This window comes from Carcharodon carcharias, chromosome 6 (assembly GCF_017639515.1).
Source record: "Carcharodon carcharias isolate sCarCar2 chromosome 6, sCarCar2.pri, whole genome shotgun sequence".
In the NCBI taxonomy this organism is placed as follows: Eukaryota; Metazoa; Chordata; class Chondrichthyes; order Lamniformes; family Lamnidae; genus Carcharodon; species Carcharodon carcharias.
In genome coordinates, this window is record NC_054472.1 from 176,108,061 (window position 1) to 176,128,402 (window position 20,342).

The 20,342-nt window shown below is 41.7% G+C and overlaps 1 protein-coding gene across 4 annotated transcripts in view; it reads right to left on the reverse strand.

The window, feature by feature from the left end:
* ldlrad4a (low density lipoprotein receptor class A domain containing 4a) overlaps nt 1-20,342 on the reverse strand; it is a 442,850-nt gene that overhangs the window by 21,976 nt on the left and 400,532 nt on the right. For 3 of the 4 annotated variants that reach the window (XM_041189957.1, XM_041189960.1, XM_041189958.1), the window contains one exon: nt 19,204-19,358. In XM_041189957.1, the coding sequence (XP_041045891.1) occupies nt 19,204-19,358 (155 nt within the window). Of the gene's footprint in view, nt 1-19,203; nt 19,359-19,929; nt 20,144-20,342 lie in introns of those variants that run through there. The other variant, XM_041189959.1, reaches the window with a different exon arrangement.

Sequence of the window (20,342 nt, forward strand, 5' to 3'; positions counted from 1 at the left end):
AGTAAGAGCAGACCAACTTGCTAAATAGCTTTGAAATGTGGGTTTGGAGGAGAATGAAAAGGATCAAAGCAAAATACTGCGGATGCTGGAAATGCTGGAAAAATCCAGCAGGTCTGGCAGCATCTGTGAAGAGAGAGAGAAAGAAAGAGAGTCCGTATGACTCTTCTTCAGAACTCAGGAAAGGAAAGGATCAGCTGAACAGAAAAAGTAACAAATAACAAAGTGCTGTGGAGAGTGAACAAATAAAGAAATTTGCTGAACAAAATTAGAAAATGTTATAAAGGGAAAGTTTTACGGAAAAAGATGATGAGGAAGGAAGAGAAAGTTAATTTCAGCCCTCTCCTTGGATTCACCTAGTTCTGTTGAAGGGTCATGAGGACACGAAACGTCAACTCTTTTCTTCTCCGCCGATGCTGCCAGACCTGCTGAGTTTTTCCAGGTAATTCTGTTTTTGATTTTTTTTTATTATTATTATTATAGAGAAAGTTAATTTGGATGTTTTGAATTTTGAAGGAAGTTATTGGCAAATGAAAAGACTGGCACAGGATAGAAACATGGAAAGACCACTATGAGCTAAGGACCTGCCTATAGGCAGAACACACATGATAATGTTGATGAAACTGCCATGGTGGAGTTTGAACTCTCATCCTTTGAATTACAATCCCTATGGTTCAGAGTGGGCACATTGGTGTTAACACATTACCCAGCCAAGTGTCGGGCAGGCGGCGTTTGCTCCTGGAGATATTGAGATCGAATGGCAATACAGAAGGAAATAAACAGTTGACTGGATACCAGTTCTGTCTTTGTTATTATTGTTAACAAAATTTAATATGGAAAGGGATGAGCAGGTGTTTTCTTTTCCAGGATTTAAATCAAGCATTTTCCAATATTTGCAATTATCGACTGAAGAATCAGCAGCTGGAAAACTACAGAAGGGACAGAATTTCTTAAATCTCTACAGCAGTTTCTGGTAGTTTACATATAAATGTACTATCTAATGTGTTATTAACTTCGACTGACCAGTAGGAAACAGTTTTTATTTTTTAATTTTAGCTGGTACAACAATTGGGATGTTGGAATTGGCCCAAGTGCTTCTGGGTTGGAGGGAAGAGGCTGGGTGAATTCAGCCAGGTTTCTGCTTTTGATTAAAACACAAAAAAACTGCGGATGCTGGAAATCCAAAACAAAAACAGAATTACCTGGAAAAACTCAGCAGGTCTGGCAGCATCGGCGGAGAAGAAAAGAGTTGACGTTTCGAGTCCTCATGACCCTTCGAGTTCTGTCGAAGGGTCATGAGGACTCGAAACGTCAACTCTTTTCTTCTCCGCCGATGCTGCCAGACCTGCTGAGTTTTTCCAGGTAATTCTGTTTTTGTTCTGCTTTTGATTGTTATCTGATGACCCGTGTTGGGAACTGTGTAGATATAGACATTGGGTGGCTCAGCTTAAATGCCCTGCATAGTCAGATAACTTGGTGATGACCAAGTGGTTGAGGTAACACCAGATTGCCTGCAATCATAAAACTATTCCAGCACAAGCTGACCCTCAAGTGAACCAACAAAAAGAAATTAAAAATATAATCAAAGATATTTTTAAAACATTTAATAAAATTAGTTCAATTTGGCAATTTGTTAGATTTTAAATTTGCATAGTCTGCATATTTTGTGTATGTGTTACATACAATGGGTCTCACAACTGAACAGTTGGGAAAGAAACATTTTCTTAACTCCTGTCAATGTCACATTGAATACAAAATGTACAAAGGAGTCAGGCTTTATTATCTCCTGTGAGAAGTACTGTGTTACTGCTTATTATTAAGATTGCAAGGAGAAGTTGAGAATTCACTGTGTGGAGAATATTATGTTGTATTGTATCTTTGGCATTTTGTGGAATTCGTTAGAATACTAACGAATTTGTAAAAAAAAATTGAGGCATCTAAGAGAATGTACAAAACTACAAATATTTAGAAGTGAAAAATAAGGCTGAATAATTTGAGAGGTACAGATTACATCATAAACCACAAATCGGAGACGGAATCGTTTATGACAATATGGAATTTATCATTAAATTCTCTTAATTATTCTCTACCATCCACTATTGTTAGTATCATATCATTGTTTTAGTAAAATAAAATGAAAGCAATGTAGCATTTGAAATGTAGCACTTAATCACAACTATTGTCTAAAAGCTTTATTTTGTTACTTATATAATAAAACTGTCATGTAATGTGTAAGAGTCTTTTGGAAATTTATTCTGCATTTTAGGAAACAAATTTCGAAGTCTGTAGTGACTATTACATATATCAGACACAGGTTTCATACCATAGCTCTAATGAAATAATCCAGCTTTAGCTGTAAACCACTAGTCAACTACTTAGACAACAGAGTCACAATTTTAATTTGGAGCAGGATTTGGGCAAAGGGGTGGGGTGAGTGTAAACCATCCTGGAACATGACATGAACATGAGAAAACAAAGCAATTTAATTCCAGTATCACCTGCATGCTGTTGGTCAGCGGCCATCCGCAATTGAATGGCATGCGAGGGCTGATCGATAGATCTGAACAGAAGTTTGGGCAGCAGGTGGCTGCCAACCTGCACAAAAGAGAGGCTCGCTGACAAGCAAGTAAATCACGAGGAGCAGGTTTCAGAAGGGTCTCAGGGGAGGGAAGGAGACAGCCCTGTGCAGGAGGCCTAAACTTTTCTTGTTGGGCCTTTGTTAAGCCTGTGCCCATGAGAAACGCAAAGAACATTTGTTAAAATTGAAGACAACAGGATCCAGGCATAACATTAACCTGGCTATTCTTAATTCTCTGCCATGCTCGGTTCCAGAAAGCCAGTTGGTGAAGGTTGAACTGGAGACAATCATTACATTATATTCATTTGCAGAGTTACACATTATAAGCATACACATCCTAACTTAATCACCACAATTTCAGTTTGTTTCTATTTATTAAGGCTCAAGTGAATCCCCAGTTCAAGTTCACCATGTGTATTCAATTAATAGACAATTAGCGATTCCCTTTTCTCATTTTAAATAAAAATTAGAGTTCATATGCAAGTCAAATTTCAAAACAAATTAAATCAAATACTTCCAATATTCCATTTAAAGCACTACATTACGAGACCTTCATCCCTCCAGGCCCTCAACAATTTCTTCATACGTGCACTTCCTTTGTAAAACAATCCGACAGTTGGTGGCTTGATTCCAACTAATTAATTTTAGAGATTTCCTTTCTCTGCAGCGTTTGTTTCAAGCCAGCAAGGTCAATCCATAACATTTTCTTACTCACTCTTTTCGTAGTATACATTATCTCACAAGGAACGATTATCTACATAACATTCAATGGGTATACTATCTTCAGTACACTCATTGCACATAATCACACTTAAAATATTTGATAAGTCGTATCTCATATCCAATGACCCCATATCCAAGAGCCATCTTTCAGTAGCTGAAGTGCTTTTAACAACTCGTTTTACTTTCTTAGCTTCCTAAGCTAAAGACCATTTCCTATTTACACCCATAAATATTATGAAACAGCTGCACTAGAATACCCAACAAGCAGACTGGGATGTGAAGCAACACTAAAAATGTCTAGTTTCATGTTCATTGGGTCACTTGAGGATGGGAACTTAAGTATGCATTCTTTTGTAATGTTTATTTGCTCTTTTAAAATTCTGTACTTTACAGTGTTTCATTGTAGTACTTAACTCCAGTTGATCAAAATTAGCATATGGTCTGGTCTAAGTGCACAACCAGTTTAGCTTTTTGTTTTTGTTTTGGATTTCCAGCATCCGCAGTTTTTTGCTTTTATCTTAGAGTCAAGCGTTGCAATTGCTCTGCCTCTTCTTTAGCTATGAGATCACCTTTCTGTGATGATCTAAAATGATAGGCAAAGAAAGTAACATTTTCTAAACAGGGTTACTAATATCAGACCTACTCTGCTTAATAATTAAACCAATATACTGGCATTTAAAAGCCCTACAAACCTGACTCCCAATTTTAATCTTATTAATAACACATTTCTAAAATGCCTCAGTACCACTCCATTAGAAATCATCATCAAGGTATCTGAAAGCTTTATTTTAATGATGCTTTATTTATTTTTAATTTGTTCTCTCCATGTGCTGCATCTTTGGGCGATTTCTGAATCTCATCTTTCTGAAAAGTATCGCCCTACAGAAACATGGCTTTTGCGTTGATTGATCTACACTCCCAAGAGTATATGGCCAAAAGATCTAAAAAGACGTTCAAGATTACTTTTCCAACTTGGGAGAGTCCACTCTAATATCTATATCATCCAGACACTCTTCGAAGCATCGAGCATCTAGTCTTGCTTTAGTCTTATAAGTCCCATCTGCAAGGACTTCTCAGTACAAATCCACCTATGTGACAAAGCTGGTAGCCCCTTATCTGATCCAAACTCTCTGAAACTATCTAATTTCCAGGTATTTTTGTTTTTGTTTTGGATTTCCAGCATCTGCAGTTTTTTGCCTTTATCTTAGTATCTAATTCCCTTTGTTTTGCCTCTTTTATAAGTTTATCCTCAAGTTTATTGGCAGCCACCAAAACTTTGTGATCGTGAATGAGGAATTCTATCTCTGGTTCTGTTATGAAACTGTTCTGTGACCTTTATTTCATTCCATAATCTAATCAAGCTATTGCCCATACTTGTACTTTTATGTCTGTCAGATCTACTATTGCAATATCATCCTCTTGTACAATTGGAAGGTCTTTCTCTGCTATGTGATAGTTTTCTAATGCAAGAGTCATTTTGAATCCATCATCAGTACTTACACTGCATTTTCTTCTCTCCAGTCTTCCACCCCATTTTGCTAGCCCAGGGACCTCACTTCTTGACACCATTCTGAACATTCAGCCATTATTTAAGCTTGCCAGTAGCTTTTCCTCCATGTCCCAAAATTGTCGTAAATCTCCATTCATTAGACCACTCTAGAAAATATGTCACTGAAGTATCCATTCTGGGCAATTAACTTTTGGATATGATAGCTCTGTCCTGTGTGTCGTGATTACTGAAATTATCACTATCCAGCCCACGATTTACTATATTCTGTTCCTCAGGAACTTAATTACAAACACAAGCACTTGAGGCACGAGATGCCTCATTTACCTCTATCAGCTGCTCAAAGTCCGAGATTTTGTAATTAATTCCAATTAAATTAAGGAATGAATCATAATAGTTTGATTAGTATTTTCTTACCATCATGACCTATTATCTTACTAGGGCCTTTCCATTTCCTATGAATCTCTCTTTTAATACACCAAATACCCTGAATTAAATTCTGTTTTGGATAGTCCTTTACAATGCCTCAGAGCTCTCTGAATCTTCCCAAAACCTCAGGCTTGATAAAAGCCCATCTCCCTGTATATAAAGCATTCAAATGTGCAGAAAAAAAAATCAAACTAATTGCAATAGCTTCAAAAGCAGGAGGACTATCACACAGCACAGAAGGCAATTTGGGATTTCATCCATAGATTAATTGACAGGGACTATACGCTCCAAAGATTCGATGTGAATTCTTTGCATAGCCCATGCTAGGGTGGTTGTCCACTTGCAGTCTGGATGATCAGCTAAAATTTTATGCAGCATTTCATCTATCATCACATGATTCCTTTCACAGAGACCTTTTTATTCATTTACAGGATGTGGGCATCGCTGGCTAGGACAGCACTTATTGCCCATCCCTAATTGCCCTTGAGAAGGTGCTGGTGAGCTGCCTTCTTGAACAGCTGCAGTCCCTGTGGTGTAAGTACACCCACAGTGCTGTTAGGGAGGGAGTTCCAGAATTTGGCGTAGCAACAGTGAAGGAACGGCATTATATTGCCAAGTCAGGATAGTGAGTGGCTTAGAGGGGAACTTCCAGGTGGTGGTGTTCCCATGCATTGACACCCTTGGTCCTTCTAGATGATAGCAGTCGTGGGTTTAGAAGATGCTGCCGAAGGAGCCTTGGGGAGTTCCTGCAGTGCATCTAGAGATGGTACACTGCTGCCACTGTTTGTCAGTGGTGGAGGGAGTGAATGTTTGTGGAAGGGGTGCCAATCAAGCGGCTGCTTTATCCTAGATTCTGTCAAGATTCTTGAGTATTGTGGGAGCTGCACTCATCCAGGCAAGTGATGAGTATTCCATCACATTCCTGACTTGTACCTAGTGGATGGTGGACAGGCTTTGGGAAGTCAGGAGTTGCATTACTCGTCGCAGGATTCCAAGCCTTTGAACTGCTCTTGTATGCACCGTATTTATGTGGCTAGTCCAGTTTAGTTTCTGGAGAATGGTATCTCTTGGGGGAGGATGTTGATATTGGGGGATTCAGCGATAGTTGTGCCATTCAATGTCAAGGGGCGATTGTTAGATTCTCTCTTGCTGGAGATAGTCACTGCCTGGCACTTGTGTGGCATGCATGTTACTTGCACTTGTCAACCCAAGCTTGGATGTTGCCCAGGTCTTGCTGCATTTGGACATGGGCTGCTTCAGTATCCTGTGGAGTTGCAAATGGTGCTGAACATTGTGAACATACCCACTTCTGACCTTATGTTGGAAGGAAGGTCATTGGTGAAGCAGCTGAAGATGGTAGGGCCTAGAACATTATCCTGAGGAACTCCTGCAATGACGTCCTGAAGCTGAGATGATTGACCTCCAAAACCAACAACCCTCTTCCTTTGTGCTTGGTATGACTCTAACCAATGGAGAGTTTTCCTCCTGATTCCTATTGATTCCAGTTTGGCTAGGGCTTTTTGATGCTACATGGTCAAATGCTGTCTTGATGTCAAGGGCAGTCACTCTCACCTCACCTCTGGAGTTCAGCTCTTTAGTCCATGCTTGAACCAGGGCTGTAATGAGGTCAGATGCTGAGTGACCCTGACGGAACCCAAACTGAGCATCAGTGAGCAGGTTAATGCTAAGCAAGTGCCGCTTGATAGCACTATTGATGGCCCCTTCCATCACTTCACTGATAATGGAGAATAGACTGATGGGGCAGTAATTGGCCGGGTTGGATTTGCCCTGCTTTTTGTGTACAGGACATACCCGAGCAATTTTGTACATTGCCAGGTAGATGCCAGTGTTGTAGCTGTACTGGGGCAGCTTGGATGGGGGCGTGGCAATTTCTGGAGCACAAGTCTTCAGTCCTATTGCTGGAATTATGTCAGGGTCCATAGCCTTTGCAGAATCAAGTTCCTTCAGCCCTTTCTTGATTTCACATGGGCTGAATTGAATTGTCTGAAGACTGGCATCTGTGATGCTGGAGACCTCCAGAGGAGGCCAAGATGGATCATCCACTCGGCACTTCTGGCTGAAGATTGTTGTGAATGGTTCAGCCTCATCTTTTGCACTGATTTGCTGGGCTCCTCCATCATTAAGAATGGGGATATTTGTGGAGCCGCCTCCTCTATGAGTTGTTTAATTGTCCACCACCATTCATGACTGGATATGGCAGGACTGCAGAGCTTAGATCTGATCCGTTGGCTGTGGAATCGCTTATGCTTTCACTGCTTATGCTGTTCGGCACGCAAGTAGTCTTGTGTTATAGCTTCACCAGGCTGGCACCTGGTGCTGCTCCTGCATGCCCTCCTGCATTCTTTATTGAACCAGGGTTGATCCCCTGGCTTGGTGGTAATGTCAGAGTGGGGAATATGCCGGGCCATGAGGTACAATTCTGCTGCTGCTGATGGCCCACCATGCCTCATGGATGCCCATACTGGAGTTGCTAGATATGTTCGAAATCTATCCCATTTAGTACAGTGATGGTGCCACACAACACAATGGAGGGTATCCTCAATGTAAAGATGGGACTTCATCTCCACAAGGACTGTGTGGTGGTCATTCCTGCTGATACTGCCATGGACAAATGCATCTGTGGCAGTCAGGTTGGTGAGGATGAGGACAAATATGGTTTTCCCTCTTGTTGGTTCCCTCACTGCCTGCCACAGACCCAGTCTAGCAGCTATGTCCTTTAGGACTTGGCTAGCTCGGTCTATGGTGGTGCTACCAAACCACTATTGGTGATGGACATTGAAGCGCCCCACCCAGAGTACATTCTGCGCCCTTGCCACCCTCAGTGCTTCCTCCAAGTTACATTCACCAAGGAGGAGTGCTGATTCATCAGTTGAGGTGGAGGGATGTTGATGTGGTAATCAGCAGGAGGTTTCCTTGCCCATGTTTGAGCTGATGCCATGAGATTGCATGTGGTCCAGAGTCGATGTTGAGGACTCCCAGGGCAACCCCTTCCCGACTACATATCCCTGTGCCACCAGCTCTGCTGGGTCTGTCTTGCCGGTGGGTCAGGGCATACCCATGGTGATGGTGGTGTCTGGGACAAGATCTGTAAGGTACGATTCTTTGAGTATGACTATTTCTGACTATGTCAGGCTGTTGCTTGACTAGTTTGTGAGATAGATCTCCCAATTTTCACACAAGCCCCTCCAGATGTTAGTGAGAAGGACTTTGAAGGGTCAACAGGGCTAGTTATTGTCGTTTCCGGTGCTTAAGTCAATGCTGGGTGGTCAGCCCGGTTTCATTCTTTTTTATGGACTTTTTAGCAGTTTGATACAACTGACTTGCTAGACCATTTCAGGGGGCATTTAAGGGTCAACCACATTTCTGCAGATCTGGAGTCACATGTAGGCCAGACCAGGTGAGGACGGCAGATTTCCTTTTCTAAAGGACATTAGTGAACCAGATGCATTTTTATGACAATCGACATTGGTTTCATGGTCATCATTAGACTTTTAATTCCAGATTTTTACTGAATTCAAATTACACCACTTGCTGTGGTAGGATTTGAATCTGGGTCCCCAGAGCACTATCCTGGGTCTCTAACTTATCAGTCCAGTGACAATACCATTATATACCATCACCTCTATGTTCATGGTTTCCCAAGTCTCTGAACTCATCATTGGCAAATTCTCTTCCATTATCACTTAGAAGCTTTGCTGATGTCTCAAGGCTGGTTCCTATCCATTTCTCCAGGATTTTGTCTACAATAACCCTTTTGTCTTTAATAAGTATTATTGGAGAAAGACTAAAGCTGGTTGTGAGACCCACGAAATGTAGAATGAAAATATTTCTTTGTCCCATAGCTTTAGGTCAATGGCATCACCTCATTAAATCACATGCCAATGGAAAATTTATAATAGGGTAGTCCCCCAGTATTTCTTACAGATTTCACATTTCTCACTAATTTCCTCTTTTAGCCCCATATATCCTTCATCAATCAGTTCTGCATCTTTTAACAGGATTTTCACTTTTGACAAGTAGGGTGAACAAATTGTTTATGCAACTTTAAGACAATTTTTTTTTGTCTCTGACTCATTGTCTGATGCCATTAATACTTGTATAACACTCTGATGAGAAACATCAGGTTTTGTTTAGGGGATGCAATAATGGCCTGATTAGGTAAACTGCAGATCCACTGATTTTCCAAAATTAGCTGCCTTATCATGCTTCATATGAAGTTTCATGTGTACCTTTATCATAGCAAATTTACTCAACATCATATGTATCTCACTAGAGACCATGGCAGTACTTATAAAATGGTCTTTAGTGACCTCAATGTGTTGTCGTTATCAAACCTAAAGAAAGTAGTACTTTAACATTCCTTAACCTTGCATCAATCTTCACCACTCAGTGAATTAAGATAACATTTTAACCAAGTTATTCCATGTACAGTACAAACACAAGCATTGCACTGTTAAACGACTCTGCAACTAACATTCACAGGACTAAAGCTCTTTGTGACTAGTATAATTGGTCTGGAAAATCATTATTTTCATCCTCATCCTCAGAATTCTCTGTATTGTGTGTCATTCCAAAGATCCGCTTTGTGCAATTCATTGCACAATGATACTTTGAGTCACATCTGAAGCACATATTAACTGTTCCTTGGACTTTCCCGGAATTCATTCAGCTATTATTGCTTTTCCAATTCTCTCTCCTGCTGCAACAGCCATATCTGCTAAAGATGCTTTCATCCTCATTCTGCCTGTCCTTAATTCTTAAAACACATTGATGCCTGCATCCAGTATCTGGACCATTTCAAAATCCGACAATCATTGAGTCCCCTATTCTTTGTGTCTATGTGAAATGCGCTATTTGTTCCACAAAGGCTGAGGGAAATGACTGTTTCCCAAGAAATACTTTCAAGGCAGCAGACATCTGATCCATCTGGTCTTCCCTCTAAGAACTGAACAGTTAGAAGCAGCAGCCTGTCCAAATTAGCAAAATCCAACAATTTATATGCTAGTGCTGATCCAGGAATCCCCAAATTGAATCATATCAATCTTCTACGCAATCTGTTAAAGTCCATTATGTAATTCTCCAAAGAATGACCAAATATCAAAGTCTGACAGTTTAATAGATCATCCTATTGTAAAGCTAATTCAATAACACCATTAGAAAGTCCAAACCATCATCACTATCGAACTGATGGGCACTAGCTCACAAAATACTTTACTTCTGATTTTACTTCTGGTAAGAATAACAACTCAAAGGTCATTTCTTGTTGCTCCTTTGGTAGGGACGTAACCTATATCCACATATCTACTTAGTTCTTCTACAGGTCAAATGGTTTAGAGTTCGATAACATTGGAGTTTAATCAAGAATTTATACTTGCCTTTTTGCCATTTTTCAGAATGGCTATTAGGATTGTAGCTTTAAACCTGAACCTTTATTCTTATTTTCCAAGCTTCACTTTTAGGTGCTACAATGTTCTATTCCAGAAAGCCAATTGATGAAGCATAAAACTGGAGCCAATCTTTACATGCTTTTCTATTTATTAAAAATTACATATTACAAGCATCAACCTCCTAACCTAACCACCATAGCTTTAGTCTGTGTTTAACTATTAGGGGCTCAAGTGAATATTTCCCCACCCCCACATTAATACTTACCCTACATACAATTAAGGTTTCGATAACAAGATTTGTTATAGAACCTTAAACTAGAAGCCCCAAGGTGCTTCCCACATGCAAAGTTTGTTTGGACTCAATAGAGACAACTGTATGATAAGAGCACTTAATTTCTTTGACAGCTTTCAAAGAACAGGTTTCAAGCCTTCAAGAACATCAAAACTAGGAGGGCATGCTAGAACTCTGGGCCTCTAGGAATTGATTTTAAATTCCAATGTTTTAAATGGTAAGTTTCACATTTAGGTCAGATCTTAAGTAGAGAACATTGAGCAGAATTATACAGAATATATAGCACGGAAAAAGATTATTCAGCCCAACTGGCCTATATCAGTGTTTATGCTTCACATGAGTCGCCACATACACTAATTTATCTAACCCCATAAGCAGATCCTTCTGTTCCTTTCTCCCTCATGTACTTATCTAGATTCCCCTTAAAAGCACCTTAAACACTTTGCACAGGTGAGGAAAAGGAAAAGAAACATAGGGCAAGCAACCCTGGGTCACTGCTGGATATCCTAGCAGCCAGAGTGTTACTGATAGAAGTTTTTGGCTCAATGCGTGATGAACCACCCAGTACGCTCTATAGCCATATAGAGCATAGAAGTAAAAACAGAAACTGATAGAAATACTCAGTAGGTCTGGCAGCATTTATGGAAAGAGAAAAAGAGTTAACATTTCAGATCTGTAATCTTTCATCTGTTAACTCTGTTTTTCTCTCACAAATACTATCAGGCCTGCCGAGTATTTCCAGAATTTTTTGTTTTTAATTCATAGTTCCAAAATTCACAGTATTTTGCTTTTGTATTAGAGCAGAAAAGTACTAGATTTGGTTCCTGGTTTCTGCTAAATTAACTAATCTCAGCCAGGGTAGCATCAAGCACATTTATATTAAATGGGACAAGGATCACTCAGCCGCAATTCTCTTCCCCATCAACCACAGTCAAAAAGCCTGCCAATGTTTACTGCGTTGGCTCACATAGTGGAGGGTTGGAGGCAAACTTAGAATCATACTTCTGTATAAGGGTTAAAAAGGGAACAGGAACAATGCAATAAGTCATTCCAGTTGTTACTTGTTTGGACAGAATGGCTCATCATTAGCATAGGAAAAGCTGGCACCTAAATAGGCCAGAGGAGAGCAAAGCAAAGCAACTAACTGACTAACATGGTGTCAGTTGGTGGCACATGTTGTTGAATCAAGAGAAATCAAGAGCATGGAATTGAGTGGAAGGGGAAAAAACAAGGTTTAAAGGGGCTGATGCAAATTCTAAAAGGAGAATAGGGAGATATAATTCCCAAGCTGAGTGCAACAGAGAAAGAAAGGTAAGATATAAATAGGTAGGTCTGGAACAGTAACATAGTGAGGAGGACCATTACAGAGAATCCCAAAACACAGCACAGGGTAGAAAGCTTAGGAAAGCAGCGAGGAAAGAAAACACAAATGACCACAGTGGGTGCAAGAGGAGAGTGAAAGATAAATGGAGGAAGCCAGCCTCAACAGTCCTGCCGTAATCATACCCAAGATGAAAGAGATCCCTTAAAATTGGAAATAATTAATGCATTATTGGATAGTAAGGACATGGGCATGAAACAAGGATAGTAATGAAAGAGTTTCAGAATTGTGCATAAATTTATGAAGTGAAATTTTACTAAAGTGAATTATACCAACGTACACTGAGACATCAAGCTCTACGAGGGTGTCGGGAAGGGGTTGGATGTGGGTGAAGAGGGCAGCACATTTGAAGTTGGCTGAGTTGCACAGCTAAGAGGTGTTTGCGTGTTGCGAGTCACTTATGAGGAAGAAAGTAAAACATGGACTCATGGAATAGCACTCGAGGCTACACTTCAATTCCCTCTATATTTTATTTTTTTTTTACCAATGTTGTTAGTGGGCCTCAACTATCCTCCATTATCTGCTCAAAATTCTTGTACAAATGTGACATTGGTTAAAAACGATGGATGGAATTTTCTGTGGCTGCTGGTGTTGGGCATGCTCGGTGGCATGAGCGGACAATATAGCAAGAAAGTCAAAAGTAATTTTCATGACGTCGTGAAACCAGTTTACGGTCGTCTGCTCAGCCCATCAATGGCAGGCCACGTTTTCCGCCATCGGGCATCGGCAGCCTCATTGTAATTTAATACATCTCCATATCAATACAAAGTCAGCCTGCCGGAATCATCTTCCCATGCTGGATCGTCCAAGCACGTCGACGTGTGTTTCACAACAGCATATATAAGGCATGCACTTTGTGAGATGTAATTCAAGGGGAACTCAGAGGTGAGTGCACAGTAATGCTGTGCAGCGCCCACGAGGGTCACCTGTTGGATTTCAAATTTGAGGTGTGTTTTGTGAGGGGGTTTGGGGGGAGGCCAAGGGCTGCCCTGCAGTTGAGGTGACTTGGGGGGAGGCAAGGGCTGATCAACGGTTGAAGGCAGTGCACAAGCACGTGTGTGTGTGTGTGTGTGTGTGTGTGTGTGTGTGTGTGTGTGTGTGTGTGTGTGTGTGTGTGTGTGTGTGTGTGTGTAAGCAGCTATGCATTAGGGAAACCTTGTATAAAGTGGCCATTTCTTTGCAACTGAGACAGATCAGACACAGCCACATTGCCGTGCATGGAGTCAGGCCCCTAGCTTATCTGCCCACTCAAGCAAACAGAGGAAAAAACATGCTACCAAGTGCTTCAAAGCTTTTCGCCCCTTGGGCACACATTGCAAGCTAATGAGCCTTTTAGGGGACTGCAGAACAATTGGACGACTGAGCACATTGTACAATCTCCTTGTGAAAGCTGGCCATGAAGCAGTCACTGGTGGAGGTGCTCACAGTCCCTTGCAATGTCATCATCCTGGTTTGGACCAGTCTCCCCCATGGTTCAAGCTAACAGTGCAGCCTTGAAGTGCGGGTTAGGAGCATACCTGCACCTGAGCTCAGAGCATAGCATACAGTCAGTCGCCAATTGGTCAGGTGGAATGGGGTGGAGGAGGGTGGAGTTTCGGGCAGCCATGCAGGCGCACTAATCCCTAGCCATCCAAGTGGTGGCCAGCACTCCCCAGGATGCATTAAGGGGCCTTTGGACTTAAATAAGAAAGGTTCTTAGAACACGCAAGCTGACCCTTGCGTCTCTCCCTTTCATTCTGCAGGAGGAGCACATCAGGAGCATGGAGGCTGGTGAACTAGCTGTATGCCTCGCAGCATACAGAGAGCGAAAATGTCGGAGAAGAGAACGACGGAGGTGCCAGGCTGCATAGAGGGAGAAGCAGCACCCTCAGGAAGAAGGAGCAAATGGGGCTCCTGCACATGCCACTGAAGAGCCACAGCAAGCTGACGCTGGTTGGCACCTAGCTAGACCTAGAATCTACAGACACTGCTTTGCATTCCTGCATATGACCGAGAACAAGTGTCGAAGACTGCGTATGTCTAAGGAACTGGTCAGTCACATCTGCCAGCTTTTTAAAAAATTCATTCATGGGATGTGGGCTTCGCTGGCTGGGCCACCATTTATTGCCCATCCCTATTTGCCCTTGAGAAGGTGGTGGTGAGCTGTCTTCTTAAACAGCTGTAGTCCAAATGGTGTAGGTACACCCACAGTACTATTAGGAAGGGAGTTCCATGATTTTGACCCAGCGACAGCGAAGGAACTGTGATATATTTCCAAGTCAGGATGGTGAGTGACTTGGAGGGAAACTTACAGGTGGTGGTGTTCCCATCTATCTGCTGCTCTTGTCCTTCTTGATGGTGGGTTTGGAAGGTGCTGCCGAAGGAGCCTCGATGAATTCCTGCAGTGCATCTTGTAGGTGGTACACACTGCTGCTACTGTGCGTTGGTGGTGGATGGAGTGAATGTTTGTGGATGTGGTGCCAATCAAGTGGGCTGCTTTGTCCTAGACGGTGTCAAGCTTCTTGAAGGTTGTGGGAGCTGCACTCATCCAGGCAAGTGGGGAGTTTTCCATCATACTCCTGACTTGTGCCTTGTAGATGGTGGACAGGCTTTGGGTAGTTAGGAGGTGGGTTACTCATCGCACGATTCCTAGCCTCTGATCTGCTCTTGTAGCCACAATATTTATATGGCTAGTCCAGTTCAGTTTCTGGTCAATGGTAACCCCCAGGATGTTGATAGTGGGGCATTCAGTGATAGTAATGCCATTGAGCATCAAGGAGCGATGGTTGGATTCTCTCTTGTTGGAGATGGTCATTGCCTGACACTTGTGTGACGCAAATGTTACTTACCAGTTGTCAGCCCAAGCCTGGATATTGTCCAGGTTTTGTTGCATTTGCACATTGACAGTATCTGAGGGCATCCACTGCCCGTGGCTGTGAAAGGGACCGCGGTGCTCAATTTTTATTCTAGTAGCTCCTTTCTGGGCTCCATAGGTCACCTCTGTGGGATATCACAAGCCTTCACCCACAAATGCATCCATGATGTCATGGACACTACCTTCATGAGGACACACAACTTAGTGCATTCCACCCTGGACCAAGATAGCCAGGATGCAAGAGCAATTGGATTTGTCCAGATCTCAGTTTTCCTACAAGCGCAGGGTGCCATTAACTGCACTCACATGGCACTCAGATCTCCGTCGCATCAAGTGATCAACTATGTCAACCACAAAGGCTTTCATTCACTGAATGTGCAACTGGGGTGCAACCACCACAAACGCATCCTGCAGATCTGTGCACAGTTTCCAGGGAGTGCCATGATTCCTACAAGTCAGTCACAGATCCCTGACATCTTCATGGACCACAGAGGCTGCAGGGATGACTCCTTGGGGACAACGGCTACTTGCAGAGGACATGGCTGATGACACCCGTGCGACGGCCTCAGACTGCAGCAGAGCAAAAGTACAACGAGGCTCATGCTGCAACTAGCAACTTGGTGGAGCAAGCCATTGGGATGTTGAAAATGAGATTTCGGGGCCTGGATGGTCTGGTGGAGCCCTGCAATATAGTCCACAGAGGGTGTCACGCATCATTGTTGCCTGCTGCGCCCTTTGCAACCTGATGCTGCAACAGGAAGAGGAGCTGACTGAGGAGGAGATGGAAGGGTTGGAGGAATCCTCCAATGAGGAGGACGTCGACAGGGATGAGGGTGAGGAGGTCCTTGAAGGCGATGATGATGGCGATGAGGCTCTTGCACTGGCTAGACAAGGTAGGCGCACTTGGGATGCCCTCATAGCTGCTAGATTTGGGAAGAATGATGAGGACATGCAGTGAGGAGACACCATAGACCCTCACATTGCATCTGTGAACATTTGACTCCAGTCTGGCTTACGCCAGTGCACATACCCTCTGTCATGGAGATGCAGTGGAGGCCGTACTAGTTAACTCGATTCCAAGAGGATGATGACAACATGCAGTGAGGACACTCCATGGATCTTCACATAGTCTCTGAGAATGTCTGATGCCTGTCTGTCCAAGGGCAGCTCACTTACGCTCAGTGATCAGGGTCATATCATGGAGATGCAGTCATGAAACTTTAAAAGCACCCGATCCTTTGTCTATCTTCAGCACCTGACCCCTTCAGGAGCAGATGCTGATGTGATGGGAGCCAGCCCCAACTTAAAGGTGCTGAGAGCATACAGAAGAATGGTGGAACTCTGTGATGCCTGCCCACGACATTCTGGCAGCAATGATAAGCACCATTGAGGTGCAGGCATCAATAATGTGTCCAGGGAGTGTGAGACCACCACTTTGGTCTAAAGGCTGCACAAAGCACACGGAAGAGGCCCTGGACTGAGACACCTGCCTTTATCTTGTGTAGGTACCAAGGTTTCACATGTGAGTGACACAAACACTACTCATCAGAACAAGGAGCCATTGGTGGGGAGACATCCATGAGAATTTATTTACAATAGTGAACTTTATGTACATGTGATTAACACCCGTGCCCAGGCTGTGCATCACCCATGCCTAGGCTGTGCAACTACATTTTCTTAGTCTTCCTAATGCTGCCCCTAAGTCTTGGTGCTCCAATGACAGTCATGTCTTACATAAGAGAAGGCAAGTTGGGGTGATCATCAGCCAACAAAGCCTAATTGGTTACACAAGGAGTTAAGAAAGCAAATGGGATATTTAGTTTTGTAAATAGCAGCACTGAAGACAAAAACAAGGATATCATGGTAAATCTTTACAAATCACTGGTTAGACCTCAGCTGTGGTATTATGTACAATTTTGGGCACTGTGGCTTTAAGGAAGTATATCAAACCTTGTAGAGGTACAGAGGAGATTTATAGGTGATGATACCATGGGGAAGAGATTTCAATTCTGTGGAGAATTAGAAAAACTGAGATTGCTCTTCTAAAAAGAGAAGTTAAGAGGAAACTTAAGACAGGTATCCAAAATAATGAAAGCTTTTGACAGACCAAGTGGGAAGAAATTGCATCCTCTGGTAAGTGGGTTGGTAATTAAAGGTCAGAGATTTAAAATATTTGACAATAGAGTTAGAGGAGAAATGAGAAGAAATTATTTCACAAAGATATGGTAGTTATGGTCTGGAATACACTATCTGAAAAGTTTATGAAATGGATTACATAGGGACTTTCAAAAGCCAATTGGATGTGTATTTGAAGAGGACTAATTTGCAAAGTTACAGTGAAAAAGTTGAGTGCAGGACTAACTGGACAGCTTTTTCACAGAGCTGACGCAGACACGTTGGGACAAATGACCTCCTTCTGTGCTGTAAGATGCTATGATTCTAGCTGTGGATTACTGTCTTTACTGGCTATGGGCCAGCAGAGAGCCAGATGTTGAGATGGACCAGCTGCTGCTGGGCATATGATAACCAGAGACAATACTGGCAGCTACAGCCAGAAGCTTTTCCCCTATTTCTTTCTAGGCATTGCAGCAATGTGGGTTTATGGAATGGTGCTGTGGAGTAGGGCAGAGCATAACCTTTTTACATGCAGCATTACCTTCACTTCAGTAACCAAATGGGTGTATTGGGATGCTTGGTCACTCTTTTGCAGCCTCATACCTGCACATGGGTTTTTTTCCCTCATATTTAGCTGACACTTATTAATTCCCTGTTCCTTCAGCATTGACAAGGATTGAAATGCTTTCTATAAAAGTTGTATCATCGGTTTTGTCACCCAAGTGTAATACTTTCCTTTAATTCTCACCATCTGTTGATCTTGAATAATTTTGCAAATAAACTGATTCAAGAAGTGAGAGTGCTATTAACCCATTGCCATTATGGTGGGATTAGCACAAATTCTTAACCATTTATAACTGATTTACACTAGCAGACAAAAATCAGCCTCACTAGTTTCTTCTGATTGTAGGAGCAGGTGTTAGAGGGAGAGGGAGAAATGCTTTCCATCACTTTGTGGCACAGTGGTATGGTACACCAATAATCTATTCCCCACAACACCTTGCTGGCCATTAAAATATGGACATATGGGAACACCACCACCTGCAAGTTCCCCTATTAGCCACACATCATCCAGACTTGAAACTGTGACAATGTTTCTTCACTGTCACTGGATCAAAGTCCTGGAACTCCCTTGCTAACCGCACTGTGGGAATACCCACCCCAAATGATTAAAGAAGGCAACTCACCATCGCATTCGCAAGGGCAATAAAAAATGGGCAACAAATGCTGGCCTGGCCAGCAATGCCCACATCCCAATAAAGAACTTAAAAAATTAAAATCCTACAACCATGCCTGGATGTGTAAACACCTTTACCTACCTGTCAACTTCATATATCCATTTATTTTTATGCAAATTATATGTGTTCCCAATTATGTTAATTTGCATTATAATCACTTGAGAAAATTTTTTTTACTCAAATTGTATTCTTTAAACACATATAGGTTCGTAACCTGATGAAACCAAAGATCTTTATGATGTGTGTTAACCATGAATGTTTCTAAGCAAAATCTAATAAGCTCTGTAAACATTTGAGGAAGAAAATGTGAAATTCTTAACTTTGAAAAGTCTGCCCATTTCACATTTCAAATTCAACAGGTTTCCTCATTACATAACATTACATTCAAAATTGTAGAAGCCCATGTCTACTGTTGAACAGGTGTACATTTTGCAAAAATTAAGCAATAAAGGTTTAAAAAGGTTTTAATTCTGGTACATTCTTAAATTCCAGCCACTAGCCAAGGTTATGCAAATTTAATAAAGTTCAATAACAGTGGAATGAGCAATTTAGGAACAAAAGTCAGCATTTATTTAAATTATTGGAACGATTTGGTAATGTGCTCACAATATATATATTCCTACACTGTTATTTTGTAAAATAGTTTCAATTTTAACAATAAGTGTACAGTGTTGAACTTACTGGCTGCAAAGCTTCCTCTTGCCGCCTGCCTTGACTTTGTCGGTTTACAAAAGACCGCGTTAAAAGTTTGTAGTGGTTCAGCAAGCAAATGATCACAACGACCATCACTGTCATTACCACAACAACGATGATTATCTTGACAAATTCTTGTTCAGCTGAAACGACAAAGAGAAAAAAAAACTAAGTTGCTTAAAATTGTCAGGATAGTTTGTTTTTCAAAAATATACTTTATTCATGAAAGTTGTAAAAAAAATACATTACAAAACATTTCAAAATGAATATTACAGAAAATGCGACAGAATTCAACTTCTCTCCATACAGCATCCTCTGAGGTACCTCATTACAATTTCATTATTCTTGACATTCAAAATATACAGTCCATGTCAGGCATACAGCCAAGGGGTTCTACACAGCTTCCAGCTTCTCGGTGTAATATGGCTGAAAGGCCTTAGACAGCCTTTCCTCATTTCACCTCTTTGGTGGCTGCCCCAAGCCTCAGTATGACCCTCAGTCAGGATAGATCACACTTAAAACAGACACAGGTGCTTATAATTAGCAGTCATTTCTTAAAATAGCCTCTTTGACAGCATTTTGGCTGTGGTACATTGAAGTTCAACAAACTCCTGATCGTATCTAGTCGAAACATAAAACCTAGGTAGTTATTGAAAAAAGTTATTTTCTGCTGAAATTAAAATACATTTTGTAAGAAGATTTAAAAAGAGCTACCTTTTTCCCAACTCCAGTCATTTGTCTGTGTAACCTTCACATTGGTAACATTCACTTCATCACTCTGCATAATCAAGATGTGGAATTCAACAATGCACATCCAGCTGCACTTGAACATGTTATATTAGCAGATTGAGACAGACTTCAGAAACAGTGTGAGGCTTCATAATGTCTGCATGCACTGCAGATATCACAAGTACTCAGGTGCTAGACTTAAACACTGTGGCAGAAACAGCAGACTATGACGACCACAAATTAACTGAAATCAATGGATGAGAACACGCACAGTGTGACAGGATGTTGTTTGCACCGTGGAAACAGATTAATAATTCTTATGGCCTTGCCTCTTTTGCTTGGCAAAGGAGTCTTTTTTGCTAGTTGTTTACTAAAATTAAATATACAGGAAAAGAACT